Source organism: Trichosurus vulpecula, chromosome 9, assembly GCF_011100635.1.
Source record: "Trichosurus vulpecula isolate mTriVul1 chromosome 9, mTriVul1.pri, whole genome shotgun sequence".
Taxonomy (NCBI): domain Eukaryota; kingdom Metazoa; phylum Chordata; class Mammalia; order Diprotodontia; family Phalangeridae; genus Trichosurus; species Trichosurus vulpecula.
The window spans coordinates 14,012,230-14,032,113 of NC_050581.1; the positions used below are offsets into that span (position 1 = coordinate 14,012,230).

Below are 19,884 nucleotides of genomic sequence, written 5' to 3' on the forward strand. Positions count from 1 at the left end.
AGCTAGGTGTTAAGATGGATAGAGCAGTGAGCCTGGAGTCAGGAGGACCTGAGTTTAAATCCAACCCTCATACACTTTATAGTTGTGTGACTCTGGGCAAATCACTTAACCGCTGTGTGCCTCAGTTTCCTCATCTGTAAAATGTAATGTATATGTAGTAATGTAATAATAAATAATAAATGTAATAATAATAATAGCAGCACCAGCTTTGAAGGGTTGTTGTGAGGATCGAGTGAGGTAATATTTGTAAAGCGCCTTAGCACAGTTCCTGGCCCGCAGTAGGCTCTTAATACACCTTTCTTCCCTTCCCCTTTCCCCCACCTTAAAAGCTTATGGAAGATCCCCATTTATAGAAAAAAGAAAGGGTGAATTATTACCAGGTTATAGATGGAATTTTAATGTGTCTCCTTTAATAGTCATCATTCTTTCTGGTTACAAGCAGTCAGCCTCAAGGTTGACTGGCACTGCGGTTGAGGGATTAGACTTGATCCTTCAATGGAGTGAAAGGCACACAATATGGAGAGGTCTCTGTGGGGGACAGGGGGTTAGGGTAGGGGGATGGCAGGTAGCTTGGACAGGAAGGAAGGAAGGGAAGAACATAGCATTCTCATTGGCAGAGGTAGTTACTCCTGGGTCCTTAGGCAGTGGGCAGGAGGTGGGCTGAAACCCTCCTTCACACGTGGTACAGGTTGCCGCGACTGCAACAGTCCCAGTCCACCAGCTCACTGCTGTGAAACCACAGGCTGATCTCTCTCTGGGCCACTTCCACCGAATCGCTGGCATGGACAACATTCCTGTACCAGAGAAACAAGCAACAAGGATAAGCTCCAAGGTTTGGGGGCCTCTGTGTAGCTGGTCGCTGGTGTTATCCCCCATATTCCCAATCTTACCCCACCCTCAGACCTCTGGTTCTTTTGCTCTATGTTGCTTAAACAGATGGAGAAATGAATGGTCCAAAGAACAGAGTATTGTTTTCTCCCACCAAAACCCCATTTAGGTTTTGTCTTCAGTCCACCAGAATTTCTATACTTCCTTCCCTCCAGTAATTTGAATAATTCACATTTATATAGTTTCCCCCATCCTCAAAAAAAACCCCAAAGCCCCCAAACCTCATGATCCATGCACCCCCACTAGCTATTGTCTCCAGGGGTGGGGAACCTGCAAACTCAAGGCCCTCTAGGTCCTCAAGTGCAACCCTTTGACAGAATCTAAACTTCACAGAACAAATCCTCTTGATAAAAGGATTTGTTCTATAAAACTTGGATTGGGTCAAAAGGCCACACCCAAGGACCTAGAAGGTCACATGTGGCCTCAAGGCTGCAGATTTCCCACCCCTGGCTCTTGGCTATAGACCTATTGCGTCTTCCCTCTTAGGGCCAAACTGCTTGAAAAGACCATCTATAGAAAGTGTTTCCACTTCCTTTCTTCTCACTGTCTTTTTAACTCTCTACACAGCACCTGATCTCATCATTCAACTGAAACTTCTCTCTTCAAAGTTATAGATGATCCCTAAATCGATAAACCTAATGGCCTCTTCTCAGTTCCCATCAATCTTGACCTCTCTGAAGCCTTTGAAGGGAACAAGCATTTATTATGTGCCTACTACATACCAGGCACTGTGTTTAATGCATTAAACTATGCTCTCATTTGATCCTCACAATGACCTGGGAGATAGGTACTATTATCCCCATTTTACAGATGGCCAAGAGAGGTTAAGTGACCATCCAGGGTGATACAACTAGAAAGTGTTTAAGGTTGGATCTAAACTCAGGTCTTCTTAGCTCCAGGCAAGTACTGTCCTTACTGGGCCACCTAGTTTTGACACTTATCAAGCACCTTCTTCTCCTGGATACTCTCTTCTAGGTTTTCTGCAACATTGCTCTCCTCTGGCTCCCTTCCTACAGCTTCTTCTCAGTCTCCCCCCTTTCAGATCTCACAGTCTGCCAGGCCCTCCCCGCCGATACCTGCTGATGTGAACGCTGAAATCTCCCCTGATTGTCCCAGGGGCAGCTTCTCCTGAGTCAGTGTCTCCTACCATGGCTCTAGAGGTACGGACCACATTGTACCCTTCCCAGACCTGCAACACAAAAAAGACCCAGCCTGTTCCTGTCAATGAAAGGCAACTGGACAAGTAGCTAGTCCCCAGTATCTGCCTTTTATTTCCATGGGTTTATACAGGCCATTTTCCACATTTCAAATGCACTCCTCTCAGCCTCTTTTCTACCTTCACAATTCCACTCAGGTGTCATCCTATTCTGTGAAGATTTCTCTGAATCTGCTAATCCTAGAGAATCAACTAAAAAACTATTTGAAATAATTAACAACTTTAGCAAAGTTGCAGGACGTAAAATAAACTCACATAAATCATCAGCATTTCTATATGAGATAGAAAGAGAAATTCCATCTAAAATAACTGTAGACAATATAAAATACTTGGGAGGCTACCTGCCAAGACAAACCAAGGAACTATATGAACACAATTACAAAACACTTTTCAAACAAATAAAGTCAGATCTACACAAATGGAAAAATATCAGTTGCTCAAATTCTCTGTAGGAGAGTGTTGTAGAAGTATTGTAGATACTTTGTCCAGCTCTCTCCTCTCTGCTCTATCACCCTTTACCTCATACCGGACCTGGCTGTACATATGTCACAGCCGCCCTCGGAGGCGATCGATGAATCAGCAAGTGCTCATTAAGCACATACAATGTACCAGGCAAGGTGCTGAGTGCCGGGGCTAAGCAAGCATTGAGACTGGGCTGTTTTTCAACTTTGTACCCTCTGTGCCTAGCACATATTAAGTGAGAGATAAACGTCTGTTGACTCATAGAACTGAGTACATCTTCATGGAGCGGTTGACCTGACACTAACCAAACTCCATACTCCTAGTAGGAGGTAGAAATGTGGAGGACAAAATGACAAGGACACTGGGCTACTGAAGGAACTTTGTTTTCCACCTCTCTAATGCACTCATCAAGTAACTGTGTATGTTAGAGCTACCGGTCTTTGTATTTTATCCCTTTTGATGGTAGGATCCTTGCTGCGTTGAGCCTTGCATCTCACTCGTCTCCTAGCACAATGCTTTGTATACAACGTGAATGCTTAAACGATGTTTGGCGAATGAAATAATTGCTCTGGCGTCTAGGAAGACTGATTGCCTCTAGAATCAAATATAAAATCTTCTTTGGGATTGGAAGCCCTTCACAAAGTGGCCCCTTCCTTCCTTTCCAGGCTCTTTATACTTTACTCCCTTCCACGAACTCTTCCTCACACCTAGACTCTGCCTCCCAACCCTGTGTCTTTTACTGGTTCTCTCCCATGCCTGGAATCAGAGCTGTGCTAGAATCACTTTGATGAACAACTCTCAAGAGCTGATTGTTAAATTTTCAGTGTGAACATTCACACTTCAAAACTTGGCAAATGCCACAAATCAGGACTTGATTTATTCTTTTATTGCTTGTCTAGACTTAAGAAAGTGATAGAGAAAATGTTAATAATACAAATTCAACTTGAAAGTGTGCCCTGGGTACATTTTCTCTTCCTCAGGAGGGCTTTCCCAGACTCACACACACACACACACACACACCCCACACCCTCACCCCCTCACACCCTCAGAACATTTTCCATATCTTGTATAAAGAATCTGTATCTTGTATAAAGATAGTTGTTTGCATGCGTTTAGCAACTTGAGGGCAGGAAGCACGTCTGTCTATATTTGCTTTCCTTTGTATCCTCGGAACTTAGCACAATGCCTGGCCCGCATGATAAGTACTTAACTCACCATGTTTTTGAATGACTGACTGACAGTGCACCTGCTCATCAGGCAATGCCCTTTTGACAGAAAAGGAAGACTCTAATACATTTGGGAAGAGACTGACAAAAGAGCATAGTAGTTGTGTCCCTTTTGTCATCATCAGGCGCTAATAAGGAAGCACTGGTAGCATTTGTTGAACTCCCAACACCTCAAAGGAAGCCCCATCCCTTCCCACTTTCCCTTTTAGCAGAACCCAGGCCCAGTCTAGTCTTACCATAGCGACCACGGGACCAGAGCTCATATAGTTGATCAAGTTTGGGTAGAAGGGCTTCCTCTTTAGGTCATGGTAATGTTCAGCAAGGACTTCCTCTGGGGCCTGGAAGGTAACGAGGAGAGAGCAGGGAAGAGTTCTTGAGCCAGATAGCAACAGGAGAACTTGTGGAAGGTTAGCCTGCTCAGACCCTACTGCATGGAGCAAGCCCTCAACGGATGCTGGGTTGGTTGGCTAATTGAGTAGTGGTACCACTCAGTTCCAAAAAGCCAACAAGCCCTCTCTTTCTAACCCCAGGGCACCACACCTTCCCAGAGCACAGCCACTCTGCCAATGAGGGAAACAGGAACTACAAATACAAAACATGGCTGCTGTTGGAAAATCAAATGCCATTGGCCCTTGTAGGCATACACGAAAGAAGCGAAGGGGTCAAGTTAGAGAGGCTCCATGATATTTCCCTCACATATAAAACATCGCCCTGACTGCTTGGACCAGAAATGATCAGCCTCCATGGAACCAATGAGGATAGAGTATTGAAATTGTGACTAGAGGCAAGTCTTTTTTGACCTCAAGTCTTTGTAAATGGGAGGCTTAGGTTGGCTAGGGCATCATGCAGGAGAATCTGGCTCTGGTCAGTGCTGGTGCCTTGCTTTGGAGTCTAGGACCCACACAGGGAGATCCGCAGGCCCATCCATGGTAGGCACTATTACCTGTAGTAGCTTCATGCCCACCAGTTTGAATCCTCGTCTCTCAAAGCGCCTGATGACATCTCCAACCAGCCTCCGCTGAACACCATCTGGCTTTACTGCAACTAGTGTCCGTTCCTGGGTTCTAGTAAGTCCCCCTATAGGAAAGGGAGAAGGTCATCACCAGGACTTGCTTCTTGGGCCTGCTGGGGTCTAATAAGACCAAATTCAATGAGTGCAAATGTAAAGTCCTACATTTGGGCTCAACAAAATCAACTGCACAAGTACAACACAGGAGAAATGTGACCGGATGATATTAAATGTGAAAAAGATCTGGCGATCTTAGTAGACAAGTTTGACATTAGTCAACAATGTGACAAGGCAATCCAAAGAGCTAATGCCACCTTAGGTCGCGCTGATAGAGGCACAGTGTCAAATAATCCCACTTTACATCTGGAGAGTTGGATTCTAGGGACCTCATAGCAAGTTGAAATGTGCCCCAAAGAGAATGATGAGGATAGTGTGGGAATTAAAAACCATACCATATGAAAATCATTGAAGCAATTAGGGAGTTTACTCTAGAGAAGACAGAGGAAGGAAGAGAATGGTGGAGGGTGGCGGGGATATGATCACTTAAGAAAGTGAAGTATTCAAAGGGGCATCATATGGAAAAGAGATCAGACATGTTCTGCTTGACCTCAGAGGGAAGAACTAGAAACCACATGTGGAAATCCCAAAGAAATTTATGTCAAGTCAGCATAAAGAAGGCCTTCCTAACAGTGAGAGATGTCCAAAAGAGGAAAGGAGCTGGGCTAGTAGGCCTTGGGTTCCACATTGTTGGAGGTTTTCAAGCAGAGGACAAACAACATATTGGGGTTGTTATAAAGGAAATCTCTATTCAAGTATTCAGGTATAGGTTGGATGAGATGGAATAGGAGTTCCTTCCTACTTAGAGCTTGTGTTATTTATTCTTCATTTTCAAAGAGAACCAATGAGTTGCACAAAATCATCAGCCTTAGGGCAACCAGGTGGTGTAGTAGATAGAGCACAGGCCCTGGAGTCAGGAGGACCTGAGTTCAAACCCAGCCTCACTTACTAGCTTTGTGACCCTGGGCAAGTCACTTAACCTCATTAACTCCAAAAAAAGAGTCATCAGCCTCACTCTCTCTTCCAGAGTCATGCAAATCCAGGGGCAGGACAGAAGTCAAGATGACTGGCAATGGCCTGGGATGCAATAAGTGACCTTGGTGTCTTTAATGACTGAGTGAGCTCTAAGTGCTCCACAGCACCTGCTTCAGCTGCCTTCATGGCCATTGGAACAAACTGTTCTCATCTGTTCATTCTGCAAGGAAAGTCTTCACATGCTTGAGGTCCTCTTAACTCACAAGTTTGAGATCTATTGATTACCCTCAACCCGGTTTAACCTGTCTGCCAAGATATTTACTGGGGTATGATCACTGTACATGCTACAGCTACTTGGAGATACAGGTGAGAGTTGGGTGAATCAGGTGGATACTAAAGGTGTATGAGAAGCCTTGAAACCAGAAGCCCTCACACCAGAGATGCTAGTCTTCCTGAATACCCAAGACACTCCTCAGAAATTGTAGGACTCCATGAACCAGACAGTCTCTTCATCTCTTCCACTGGCCTGGGGGTGGGGGGCGGTATATGCTGAGTAATACTTGGTCTCAGTTTTTCTGACAAAGGAATCCTCTTTTTTCTGCTCTTCAGGAAACTTATTCAGCGTCCATAGAACACTCCACCTTTACATTGCAAGGGAGAAGAAGTGCCTAAAGTCTATGGAGATGCTTCAGGATTTGTCTCGTCTCACTGTCATTGTGAGGAGACTTCAACCTAAGACTGCCCTGGATACCTGGAAGAAAAGCACCTAGAAGCCAGGTCCTTCCAGCAAAAACAGCAATATACATGTTTAGGCAATGTCTAGCACATAGTAGGTGCTCAACAAATGTTTCTTGATTCATTGACTGATTGCATGGTAACTTAGAGCTCTGAGCTAGGCAAAAGGCACAGCCACAAAACAACAGCTTTTCCAGAGCAAACCAGCAGTCCTAAAAATACCATTCAATGACGCAGTCTGCCCAGTTACTAAGACAGCCTTGCTGGGAAGGAGGAAGGCTAATTAGGAACACATCCATGGGGAGGCCTGGAGGTAGAGGCAGAGATAGCACAGCTCCCCAGAGTAGGAAAAAGCCAGGATTTTGCCTCTTCTCATTATACTTGTGTCCTGCATCCCAGAGGCAGAGGGTCATCCTTCAGTTTCCTCATCAGGTTGTTTCATGAATCAGTGTTTCTGAAATTAAGGAATGGCAGAGACCCAGGTTGGGGGTTGGGGAAAGTCAACTAGGTTATCCTCTAAAGGGTAGTTTATTTCAAAACCAGGCAATAAGGCACAAGGCAAAGGGAGTAGATGGAGAGGGGGAGAGAGAAGGATGGGGAGGGGGGCGGGAGGGAGGGAGGGAAGGAGAGAGAGAAGGAGGGGAATAGAGAGAAAGAAGAGAAGAGAAGAGAAAGGGGGAGAGAGGGGGAAGGATGGGAGGGGGGAGGGAAGAAGAGGAGACGGAGGAGAGAAAAGGGGAGGGAGGGAAGGAGAGAGAGAAGGAGGGGAATAGAGAGAAAGAAGAGAAGAGAAAGGGGGAGAGAGGGGGAAGGATGGGGGAGGGAGGGAAGAAGAGGAGATGGGGGAGAGAAAAGGGGAGGGAGGGAAGGAGAGGGAGGGAAGGAGAGAGAGGGAAGGGGAGAGAGAAGGAGGGGAATAGAGAGAAAGAAGAGAAGAGAAGAGAAAGGGGGAGAGAGGGGGAAGGATGGGAGGGGGGAGGGAAGAAGAGGAGACGGGGGAGAGAAAAGGGGAGGGAGGGAAGGAGAGGGAGGGAAGGAGAGAGAGGGGGAAGGGGAGAGAGAGAGGAGAAGAGAGAGGGAAAGAGAGAAGGAGAAAGAGAGTACACAGGAGAGAATGGAATGTAGTCTTTTCCATGTGTGCTTACTCTGACAAAGAGTCATAGATTCTGGGAATTCTGACTGTAATTAGCATGGCAGCAAATGCTGGGAACCAATAGTAATACTGTCACATTTCAATATCCTTACTCTGTGACCCAGAGACCCCACAGCTAGGCATATACACCAGGAGGTCAATGATTGAAAGAAAGGGCCAATCCATACCAAAATATTTTTAACAGCACTTTTTATAGAACTGGAAACAAATAGCCATTGCTTGAGGAATGTCTAAACAAATTGAGACGTGAATGTAATGAAAAGTAGCAAATTATAAAAAATAAGAAATATGACAAATTCAGAGAAGCATGGGAGTTAAATGAAATGATGAAAAATTAAGTAGAATAGGAAAATAGTTTACATGACACCGATAACAATGTAAATTGCAATAACAAGAAAAAATATTGAACATTGTATAAATATAATGACCGAGCTCAGCCCTGAAGAAGAGATGAAAAAATGCCTGCAAACATGCCCATGTCTCCCCATCCTTAAAAAACCCTCAGTTGATCCATCTTTCCCCATTAGCTATTGTTCTAAATCTGTCTACATTTTTTGTGGCTGAACTCCTGGAAAAGGACATCTACCATAGGCATCTTCACTCCTTGCCTCTCACTCTCTTCTTAACTCTCTACAGTCTGGCCTCTGACTTTATTGCTTAACTGAACTACTCTCTCCAAAGTTACCAGTGATTTCCTAATTGCCAAGTCTGGTGGCCTTTTCTCAATACTCATGCTTTTTGACCTCTCTGCAGCCTTTGACACTAGTGATCACCTTCTTGTTGCTATTCTCTTCTCTCTAGGTTTGTGTGACACTGCTCTTCTCCTGGTTCTCCTCCTACTTGCCTGTCTGCTCCTTCTCAGTCTCCTTTGCTGGATCCTCATCCGGGTCATGCCCACTAATCTTGGATGTCCCACAAAGCTTTTGTCCTGGGTCTTCTCTTCTTCTATGCTATTTCACTCGTTGATCTCATCAACTCCTGTGATGATTCCCAGATCTGTTTGTCCAATCCTAACCTCTCTCTGTACCTCCAGTTTCTCATCTCCAACTGCTTATTGGACATTTCTATTTGGATGTCTCATGAACATGTAACGGACTCATCTTTTTTTCCCCACAAATCTTCCTCTTTTCCTGACTTCCCTATCACTGTCAAAATTATCACTATGCTCCCAGTCATATAAGGTACAACCTAGGTGTCATCCTCAATTTTTCATTCTCTCTGACCTGCCTTTCCCATATTCATTAAGCTGTCAGATCCTGTTGTTTCCCCCTTCATAACACTGCCACCACTCCAGTGCAGTCCTTCATCACCTCATGCCCAGGCTCTTGAAATAGCCTGGTTAATGTCCCTGCCTCAAGTCTTTCTCCAGTCCAGTCCATCTGCTGCTAAGCTGTTAAACTGATCCTCCTTAAGCCTGTGTGGGTCAGACCTTGTTACCCCATCCCACCCACATTTAATTAACTCCAGAAGCTTCTTATTACTGCTGGGATCAAATACAAAACCTTCTGTTTCACTTTTAAAGCCCTTCATAACCTGCTGCCCTGCACCCTCCGCGCTCTTTCCATTCTCCTCACTCAGGACACTCCATTTCTTAACTCTTAGCATTTTTACTTGCCATCCCCCATCCCTGTAACTCTGTCCCTCCTCATCTCCACCTCCTGGCTCCTTTAGCTCCCTTCAAATCTCAGTTAAAGTCACATCTGCAAAAAGCTTTTCACAATCTTCCTTCATTTTAGCATCTTCCCTCTCAGATAATCTCCAATTTATCCTGTATAAAGCTTGTTTGCACATAGTTGTCTCCCTCGTTAGACTGTGAGCTCCTTGAAAGCGAGGATGATTATTAGCCCTTTTTTGTATCGCCAGCATTTAGCATAGTGCCTAGCTCATAGTAGGTGCTTAAGAAATGCTTGCTGAATGCTAATATGAAAATATGTTTAATATGAATGTATATGTAGAGCCTATATCAAATTGCCATCTCGGGGAGGAAGGAGGGGAGAGGGAAGGGAAGAGGAGAAAATTGAAAACTCAAAAACTTATGGAAGTGAATGTTGAAAACTAAAAACAAATAAATAAATTTTTTTTAAAAAGAACTATCAGTTTCAAAAATAGAGCAAGCTGCCTCATAAAGTAGTGAGCCTCCTGTCACTAGAAGCATTCAAGCAGAGAGGGGTCAAATATGCTGTTTTCTAGGAATGATTCAGATTATATGACCTCTAAAGTTCATTCTGACTCTAGAGTTGAAGAGAATGAAACTCAACGTTCTTTGCTCCCATGTGTGATGATTCTATTTTGTACTTAATAAGCATTTATTGATTTTATTTGAAAAAAAAAAAGAAATGCCTGTTGACTAATCAAGCTTGGCCCTGAAGAAGGAATGAAAAAAATTACCCTTCTTTCCGATCCTTGGCAGAGGTGGGAAATTAGAGGAGCAGAACCTCCGTAGATGTTTGGATGAGTTTTGCTAAATGGCTTTTTTTTCTTTTTTTTTATCCTTTGTTATAAGGAATGGCTTTCTGGGGAGGGATGAAGGAAAAGATATACAGTAGCTTGAAATAAAGGTGATATAAAAACAAGATGTATCAATAAATATTAAGATAGTAATATTATGTTTCTATAGCACTTTACAGTTTACAAAACATTGACTCCTTAGTAATGTCTTCACATAGGTGGCACAAATACTATCTCTACTTTACAAATGAGGACATCGAGACTCAGAGAAATTAAATGACTCACCCATAGTACTAAGCAAATAGGTGGAAGAGCTGGAACTCACCCAGCTCTAAGCCCACCGCCCTCCCCACTATACAATGTTTCCCTCTTGGCCTGATGGCTCAGATTTTTTTCTAGCTCTAAATACTGTGGACCACGCCCTACAACCTGCCCCATCCCAAGCTAAAGGATGAAACTTCTTGGGGAGTTGTTAGCAGCAGGATTTAAAGCAGATGTTATTCTAGACACCATGGGAAGCATTCAGAGCCTACCTAAAAAAAAGCTCTAGTCCTGAATTCTTTCTTTTTTTGGAGGAGGGGTGAGGCAATAGGGGTTAAGTGACTTGTCCAGGGTCACACAGCTAGTAAGTATCGGAGGCTGGATTTGAACTCATGAAGATGAGTCTTTCTGGTTCCAAGCCCAGTGCCTAAGAACAGAATGGAGGATGTCAGCATGGGGACACCCCACCAACATGGGAGTTCTTCCTTGGCCCCTGACTATTCTTTCCCCAAGAGATAAGACTGTCCCATCAGTACAGGTAAATAAACCATAGTGATTACTCAGTGACTCAGCCCAGATACTCCTATTTGACTGACACCTCTTCTTTCATCCACTAACTTTATGTCAAACCTAGAGCAAATCTTTTTTCCCCATAACCTTGTTATTTTAATATCAATATAGAAATGTAGTTCCTTAATTAGGGTAAATCATTTTAAGAAGTGTCATGGCTCCTGAAGCAGGACCAAAGGATATTTCCTTTCAGGTGATGGTTCCTGATTTTACCATGCATGCCTCAGTCTTGTCTTCCTAAGTCCAAGCTCAGGTGAAGGTGAGCAGGACTATATAATGCCAGTCCAACCCAGCTCATCACCCCCATCTCCCATTAGCTCTTTGCTGAAGAAAGCAGCTTACCAACCAGTGTTTTTTATTGTATCTGGAGACCCGATGACAGTCTAGTTTAAAGCTTACAATGTTCCACCCAATTCTTACTTATCAGCATGTGTTTGTGTTTCATCCTGATACGGTAATTCACAGCAGGTGAAGTAGCCGGGTGGTGAAGTGAATGGGGCACTGGGTCTGGAGTCAGAAAGACATTGATCCAAACCTTTAGGAACTGTGTAATGCTGAAAAAGTCATTTAGCTGCTCTCAGTTTCCTAATCTGTGAAACAGGAAGAATGATAGCACTTACCTCACAGGATAGTTGCAAGGATCAAATGAGTTGATGATAGGTAAAGTACTTCGCAAATCTTAAAGTGCTGTATGCACATTAGCTATTATTATTATTATTATCATGGCAGCTGGGTGGCACAGTGGATAGAGTACAGGACCTGAAGTTAGGAAGATCCATCTTCCTGAGTTCAAATCTGGCTTCAGACACTTACCAGCTGTATGACCCTGGGCAAGTCACTTCACCCTGTCTGCCTCAGTTTCCTCATCTGTAAAATGAGCTGGAGAAGAAAATGGCAAACCACTCCAGTATCCTTGCCAAGAAAACCCCAAATGGGGTTACACAGTTAGACAAAACTGAACAGCATTATTATTCTTAATTCCCTGAGCCTCCGTTTCTTCATCTATAAAATGGGATAATAACAGCACTCACCCCATAGGATTGTTTTAAGGATCAAATGATTTTATATGTAAACTGCTTTGTAAATCTTAAAGGGCTATGTACACGTTAGCTACTATTACTACTGCTGTGAGCCTCGGTTCTCTTATTTAGGAAATGAGGATAACAGTCCTTAGATGACCTGCCTGGCCGGGTTATTGGGAGGCAAGTACTACATACATACAAGTTTGCATTCTTTCCTTCCAGCTGCATAATACCGCCCCCCAGGTCAGCTAGCATTTATCCCTATTTTACATGGAGAAATCGACGAGGTTGGAGTGATCTGTCCAAAGTCACAGAGCTAGTAACTGAGGGAGCTAGGTTTCCTCACTTTAAAGCTATCGTTCTCTCCGTTAAACTAAGCTGAACTGCTAAGTGGGAGATAAAGCAATGGCTGGAAACGAAGAGGCAGCTCTCAGCATATAGAATTTAACAGTTTATCCTCAAAGCCACAGAGAAGTACTGAAGGGAACAGGGTTAGATCAACTGCCAACCAGCCTGGCTTAGACTCAGTCCTCCTGTGCACTCCCTAGCGCCCCACAACAGTAACTTGGAGATAAACTGAGCAGAGATAAAAAGGGGCAGACTGGACCTAATAATACCACATTCGCCTAAAGCCCTGCCCTGTATGACAAGGACTACAGGGTGATTGTTAGCAAGCAGCCTGAGGAGATAAGAGGTTTGGAAAGAATTTAAAAAAAGAAAAAAGCTAGGAGAAAAAGACCCAGAATTGAATGGGAGGAGAGAAGTGGACTGTGTTCTCTTTAGGAAAATGCAGAGGTCTTTTAATGACCCCAAGCGTTTCCCTGAAACAAAACTTTATCTTTTTAATAAGGATGCATAGTCTACAAAGGATTGAAAACGAGAATCTCCCAGGAAGCAACAGACATTGTAAAGAAGAAATTATGAAAGATGTCATCAAACTGGGTGAAAGCTATCACCAAAGAAATCTATGGGCTGGTCTCAGGACAAGATTGAGAGATGCTGATAAAGATGGCAAGAAAAAGAATAAGAGATTGCGCCAGGATTTATGTGAGGAACTGAAAAAGAGTTGCATAAAAGGGCAGACATGGGTGGGTGGGTGGGCTTAAATCTACAAGCAAGTAACATAGTTGTTACAGAAGCTTAGAGAGAATATGTAAATTGAAGGGATAACCAATCCATTTTATTCAATTAAGAAAAAAAAGGTCAGATACATTCTAAAGATACAATGTCCCATTCTGCATAAGGATCCAAATAGTTCTTCTAATAACCCCTTACAATGTGCCCAGCCCGAAACTAACCTGTCATAGTCAAGGGCAAGAGTGAGGGCGCAAAGTCTTATGTATGTGGGTCAAAGGGCTGGAAGCTGGGCACCATGTCAGAACATGTGGGGTTTGACCCAGTTTTTGCTTACAGCTTTGGGAAATAATATCTTTGCATTTGTATATAATTTTCAACTTTTCAAGGAGACTTCATCCATTATCTCATTTGATTCTCATAACAACACTGGGAAGGAGGCAGAACTGGGATCTTTACTCCTCCTCTAGTTTACAGCTGAGAAAACTGAGGCAGAAAGGTTAAGAAATGTTTCAAAGATCATATGCTCTGTGGCTAGCTACCTAATGGTACCAGCTGGTACTGAAATTCACTTTCCTAACCCTTAGATGAGTGGTACTATAAATCTGAAGGCTTGGGTTCTAGTTCTGACACTACTACTAACTTTTGTGTGAGCCTAAACAAGTCTTCCTCTCTCGGAGCCTGTTTCCTCATATGTAAAAAGCAGGAGTTGGATTATATAATTGCCAGCATCTCTTGCAGTGCTTATACTCTGATTTGTATGAAAACAAGCTGTCCCAATTTCCAAACTCCCTCAAGTCCCAGAATTGAGAAGCAGCATGTAAAAAAAGTACTGAATTTGGAGTCATAGGACGTCAATTCCAATCTTGGAACCTTAGGCATAAGAATTAACCTCTTTGGGCTTGTTTCCTCATCTATAAAGTGAGGATTGGACTAGACAGACTCTGAGGTCCCTCCTAGCTCTAGCGCTACGATTCTATGATCCTATCGCTTGGTCTTGAAGAGGCAGTTGAGTTAATATAAGGGACAGGACATAGGTAGAAGGTTATAAAATTCAGCCCCTTCACAATGACAGTTTTCTATTCCCCTAAACCTGCCCAGCCTCCACCTGTCCTTTCTTAGACCAGGACTGACATCAATGACTTCAGGCCAGCATTCCCTGGATCTTGGAGCCAATGCCTTTTTGTGGCTTGGTCCAAGCAAAAGGAAATTGGAGATAGTGAATTCAATTCAAGGAAGGTAGGTAAAGGTGAGAATCTAGCACATTTTCAGTAAGCTGGAAGCCTCGAGAACCCCAAATAAGCAAACCAAGTGTTATGGTTATGAAAACCTTTGTCTCTTCTGATACAAAACAGAACACCACATAGTAATCCTCAAAGCAACAGCCTTGATAATGTAGCCTTTCTGCAGCTCAGTTTCTTAGCAGATGACAGGGGGCCATCTCCAGTCGTCCTGGAGCCAGATGGCTCTGGAAGAGAAAGTGAGGCTGGTGACTTTGCACAGCCCTCCAGCCCTCCCTCACTCAAATCCAAGTCACTTGCAAGTCATGTCATCATCTTCCTTATGTCACGGTCTTCTTTGTGAATGAAGGACAAACAACAACAACAGCAAGTGATGCAGCCTTCATTTCATAGATGGGGAGGTAGGGAGATACAGATGCCTGATTCACCCAACCTGCAAATAAAGTAGAAAGCTTCCCCTTTGCAGATGCTGAACCAGAAGGAACATTAGACTTAGGATCAGAGAACCTGGATTTAATTCCCAGCTTACTATCCATTTGAGTTTAAGCAAGTCACCTCACCTCTCTATACCTCAGTTTCTTCATTTGTTAAAATAAAGGAGTAGAACTAAATAATTTCTAAGGTCCCTTCCCTTTATTATCCTTAGATTATATTTAAAGGAAACCAGGAGGCGCAGTGGATGAAAGCTGGTCCTGTAATCAGGAAAAGCTGGGTTCAAATACTTCCAAGTATTTGCTGGTTGGGTGACCCTGGGCAAGTCACTTAAGCTCTGTCTGCCTCAGTTTCCTCATTGGTAAAATGATAATTATGGCATCTACTTCCCAGGGTTGTAATGGGATAAAATGAGTGCCCCAAGAAATTGTCTGTGGCCCTGTGCTATCTAAAATTTTTATCAGTGATTTGGGTAAAGGCATAGATAGAATGCTTATCAAATGAGCAGATGACAAGAAGCTCAAAGAAAGAACTGAAAAACAAATGCCCCTTTATTGGGGAATGGCTAAACAAATTGTGTTTTTTATGTAACATTATTATCATTATTATTATTGTGCCATAAGAAATGATAATTATGAAGAGTTTTGAGAAACTTGGGAAGACTTGTATGAACTGATACAGATTGAAATAAGCAGAACCAAGAGAACAATTTCATAGTTAATGTAAAGGTAAACAACATGAAAAAACAGCAGTTAATCAATCAATAAACATCAGATTTCAGATCACTGCAAGGACCACTTGTGACTTCAGAGAACTGACAATAAAGCATGCCTCTGTTTCCAGGAAGAGAAGTGGTAGACTACAGAGGCAGAATGAGGCATGTGTTGTCTGAAAGGACCAATATGTTGATTTGTTTTGCTGTACTTCTTTGTTATAAAGGAGAGTTTCCATGATGGGGGCAGGAGAGAAGGAGTCATTGGGAAGTGACAGTAATTTTTTAAGACCAAAAAAAGCATCAATAAAATATTCATATTTTAAGAGATACAGAGACGAAGAGACACAGAGACAGAGACAAAGACAGAAACAGAAAGCTGGCTAACAAGTTGAATGACAGTTTGGATTCACAAAGATCTCTGCTAACTAGAATGTTGGGCTGAAGCAAATTAAGATAAAATTTAAAAGGAATAAACATAAAGTCTTACACATTACATTTGACAATTTGACTAATCCAAGGTGAGAGAGGCATGGCTAGAAATCAGTTGCTCTGAAGATCTAGGAGCTCTAATAGACCACAACCTCCATATGAGTCACTTGCTCAACATAGCAGCCAAAAAACCCCAAAAAACCCAAAACTCAAATGTGGCCTTTAGTCTTCATTGAAATGCATAGTATTCAAGATGATTCAAGGAGATAATACTACTGGAGTCCTCCCTGGTCAGACCCTAACTGGAGCACTGCGTCCGCTTCTGAGTGCCACATTTTAAGTAGGACAATGATAAACTGGAGATCATCCAGAAGAGCGTAAGGTGACCAGGATGACGAAGGATCTTGAGATCATGCCATATACTCTGTCAAAGGAACTGAAGTGGTATAGTGTGGAGAAGAGAAGATTAAGAGAAAATATGACATCTGTCTTCAAGAGGCAGCTATGTGTCATACTAGATAGCCTGATGGACTTGGTGTTCGAACACCCAACTTCCCATTCTGCCACAGCTGAATTCTGCCTCAGTTTTGCGTCACTTCATCTCTCTCAGCCTTAGTTTCTTCATCAGCAAAATGGGGATAAAAACAGTAAATCAAGGAAATAACCTATGTAATTGCTTTGCTGTCCTTAAGTGTATGTTAGCTATTATTACTAGTTGGAGAAGGAAATGGCAAGCTAGTGTCTTTGCCATGAAAACCCCAAATGGGGTGGGTCAGGCCCGACTGAAACAATTAAAGACCAGCAACAGCAAATTATTATTATTACAGTGGGAAAGAGATTAGATTTGTGCTGCTTAGTCCCAAGGGCAGAGCAAGGGAAGATGGGAGAAACTTTCAGAGAAGCATATTTAGGCTTACTCTAAGGACAAGGATAATTCCTAACAATTAGAGCTATCCAAAAGCTGCCTGGGACTCTTGAAGCGGTAGTGGGCTTTTCCTCTCTAGAGGACTTTGAGTAATTCATTGAATATGTTGTAAAGAAAATTCTTATTCCGATCCAGATGTCCTTCCAAGGTTCTTTCCAACCAGTACCCAGAGTCATCTGGCCCTGCTTCCCTCTACTGCTCACTTTACTGCCATACTACCCTGCTCTCAACAACCTGGCTAGCTTTGCAGACCTCCAGACTAGCAAGTCAAAAGGGATGTCGCCCCATAGAAATGGGGAGAGTCACCACCCGAGCTGGAGTAAAGGACAAACAAGTCTGAAAGAAAAAGCTACGGGTGACTTGAAGGTGAGGGGTAGGCTGCAAAGACCATTGGGTAAGGGTTTGGAGAGAAGGACTAATTTTCTTCCTCAATTTCAACCGTTCACCGCTGCCGGTTGTGAGAGCCTGTCCACTGTCCATCGTCCACGTGGGCGCCTGTGCAGGCTAGGGAACAAAGAGCCCGGCGCATAAAACTCTCCCTACGACCTAACAGGGTTCAGAAAGTGAAGCAGGCCACAAGTAAGGATGCCGGCCGGCTAAACCGTTGGCTGGTTTTGCGATCATACAGGAAGATCGGGTGGGCCTAAGGAAGGGGGAAGGATTGGCCTGCGTTTGGCTCCGCAGCTCTTTTCAAGTCTCTGGAATGCAGGGCGACAGAGAGACTAGGGAGAAAGGCGGCGGTGGGTGGAGGGATGGTAAGGCGGGTCAAGCTCACATCCCTGGGCAGGGGGGAATCCCAGGCCGGACTCGCTTCTCTCGGGTGCAGAGGCTTCCCACGTTAGATAGTTCGGGCCCTTGCTTGACCATCCCCACCCCTGCCGCTCTTTCACGTTCTCCTGGGCGGCCAGGGCCTCCCTTTCCCACTCACCAGAGTTGTAGCGGAGCAGAATAGAGCTAGGCACTCCTCCGTGAGGGAGGGACAGGAGCAGCTGCCTCGTGCCCAGGGTGCGGCTAGTGCCCTGGACGCGGCCGCGGCCCAGGAGGCTGCGCAGCGCGCAGCGTGGGAAGAAGCCCATGTCCACCCGCTTGCCCTGAGCCCCGGGCGGCCGGGCTGCTCGCCCTCAGCCCGGCCCGGACCCCAAGTAATGGGAGTGTAGGAGGAAGGCACGGACAGGGACGGGGGCGGGCCAGGTCCTGCACTAACCTCCCGCCCCCATCCCAAAGGGGTGGGGGGTGGGGGTGGGGCGGGGAGTGGATGGGGTATGGGTGGGAACACAACCCGAGTTTCAAGTTTCAGACCCACCCCTTTCAAATAGCCGGTTTTCCTTTCCTTCCCTCAGGCTGGCTGTAGGCCCATTCACAGAAGTACCATTCTCCCCGATCCCCAACCCCTCCCCTCTGTGACTGGTTTAAGACTGGGTCTGATTATCCGGCTCAACCCCTCTCACTCTCTTTTGTATTATCCAGGATAGGGCGGATTGTGGGGTGGGGAGAAGTCGGGGGCGGGAGGAGGGAGGGAAGGAAACCCACCGTTCGGTCACCTGGACACTTGAGAGGGAAAGAATAGTGTATAACTTAAAGTAGTTAGAGATTAGATCTTTAAAGCCCTTTCTATCTCTCCATCACACAGCTGGTCTTTGTGCGGAGATGGGGGCAAGGCTTTCGCACGCTCTCTTTATTAACAATAATCCTATAAAGTAGGTTATGCAAATATTATCTATAATTAACAGAGGAGGATACTGAGGCTCAGAAAGGTGAAATCAGCTTGAACACAGCAGAAGAGACTCTCTCCACCCCCCAACTCCCCCACTCCGAGCCACAATATCCGAAAAGATCTGTATCTAAGGGACAGGCAGAGGTCTCTTAACGCTGGAAGGTTAACAAAGGTTCTCCCTGTCAAGAGAGGTGTGTGATATTTGTGTGTGATATTTGATTTTTGTTGTTTTGGGGAAGATGGGCTGGAGAGAGAAATATGGGTATGCCTCTTTCCTACTTTTCCCATGACTAAGTATCTGTCAGTGGCTGGGCTAGTTGGACTGGGATTAGACACTTGCCTCTCAGTCTCAGAAAGGGGGACCAAGAACTGACTTGTCCTAAACCTCTGTTAGGGGTCCACGTGATTAGTTCACCCTCTTCTTTCACAGGAAATTGCTCAGTAACGATTATCTGCCTGAGGGGCTATTTCTTTACATTCCACCAACTAGAGGAAGACAGATGAACTTTAGCTCTGAACCAAAGGAAATAATTAGGTCAGTCTCCAGACCCTGGGAGAGTCCTAGTCATTTCTGCCTGACTTCTGTGCGTAACCTCATGCTTTCCCCCACCATTTCTCTGGATCTTACCTTTGCTTCCTCTGGAATAGATGACAACAGAAGAGGGGGCATTCTGACTCTTTCTGAGGAGAGGGAACCTATTCAATGTGTTTGTGTTCTGGAAGGGCTAAGTCTGTCTACTCCCGTGTTCTGGTCTCTAACTTGGAATCCTAGACTTCCTGCTGGAAGGGACTTTAGGAACATCTTGCCCAGGGGTGGGGAATCTTCAGTTTCAAGGCCCTTCTAGGTCCATGGATGCAGCCTTTTGACTGAGTCCAAGTTTTACAGAACAAATTTTTTTATTAGGGGGATTTGTTCTGTGAAGTTTGGATTCAGTCAAAGGGTCACCCCTAAGGACATAGAGGGCCACATGTGGCCTCAGGGCTGAAGGTTCTCCACCCCTAATCTAGTCCAATTTTCTAGCCAGTGTAGAAATCCTTTCTATGGCGTCTTTGACAGATGGCCACTCAGTCTCTGAATACTTATCATGTTATGTCAGTTCATTTCATTACTGGATGGGATGGTAAAAAATTCTTCCTTATAAGAAGCTGAAATACACCTCTCCACCCCAGTTCTGCTCACTGGGACCAGAAAAATGATGCCTCAGTCTGTCCGTGTAAGGACTACTTCAGTCAGTCAACCAATAAGCATTTATTAATCACCTACAATGTGTGAGGCACTGTGCTAATTATTGGCTATACAAAAAGAGGCAAAGGACAGTCCTGCCTTCAAAG

The 19,884-nt window shown here is 44.3% G+C and overlaps 1 protein-coding gene across 1 annotated transcript; it reads right to left on the reverse strand.

The window, feature by feature from the left end:
* Window positions 1-388: 388 nt before the first annotated feature.
* Window positions 389-18,066, reverse strand: NME4 (NME/NM23 nucleoside diphosphate kinase 4). Its single transcript, XM_036738785.1, has 5 exons — window positions 17,767-18,066; window positions 4,736-4,869; window positions 4,029-4,130; window positions 1,965-2,077; window positions 389-794 (listed from the first exon to the last, which is right to left on the reverse strand). Exons 1-5 carry the CDS (start codon window positions 17,912-17,914, stop codon window positions 674-676), a joined length of 618 nt encoding a protein of 205 aa, XP_036594680.1. The 5' UTR covers window positions 17,915-18,066; the 3' UTR covers window positions 389-673.
* Between the last annotated feature and the right edge of the window lie 1,818 nt (window positions 18,067-19,884).

What these genes read in the sequence shown, in the direction of transcription:
- NME4 (XM_036738785.1), bottom strand. Translation starts at nt 17,914, where the DNA reads ATGGGCTTCTTCCCACGCTGCGCGCTGCGCAGCCTCCTGGGCCGCGGC. An exon ending in TGGGCATGAAGCTACTACAG is followed by an intron (nt 4,131 to 4,735) that starts GTAATAGTGCCT and finishes GTTACCTTCCAG; the next exon opens with GCCCCAGAGGAAGTCCTTGC. An exon ending in TTCAGCGTTCACATCAGCAG is followed by an intron (nt 795 to 1,964) that starts GTATCGGCGGGG and finishes TCTCTGGTACAG; the next exon opens with GAATGTTGTCCATGCCAGCG.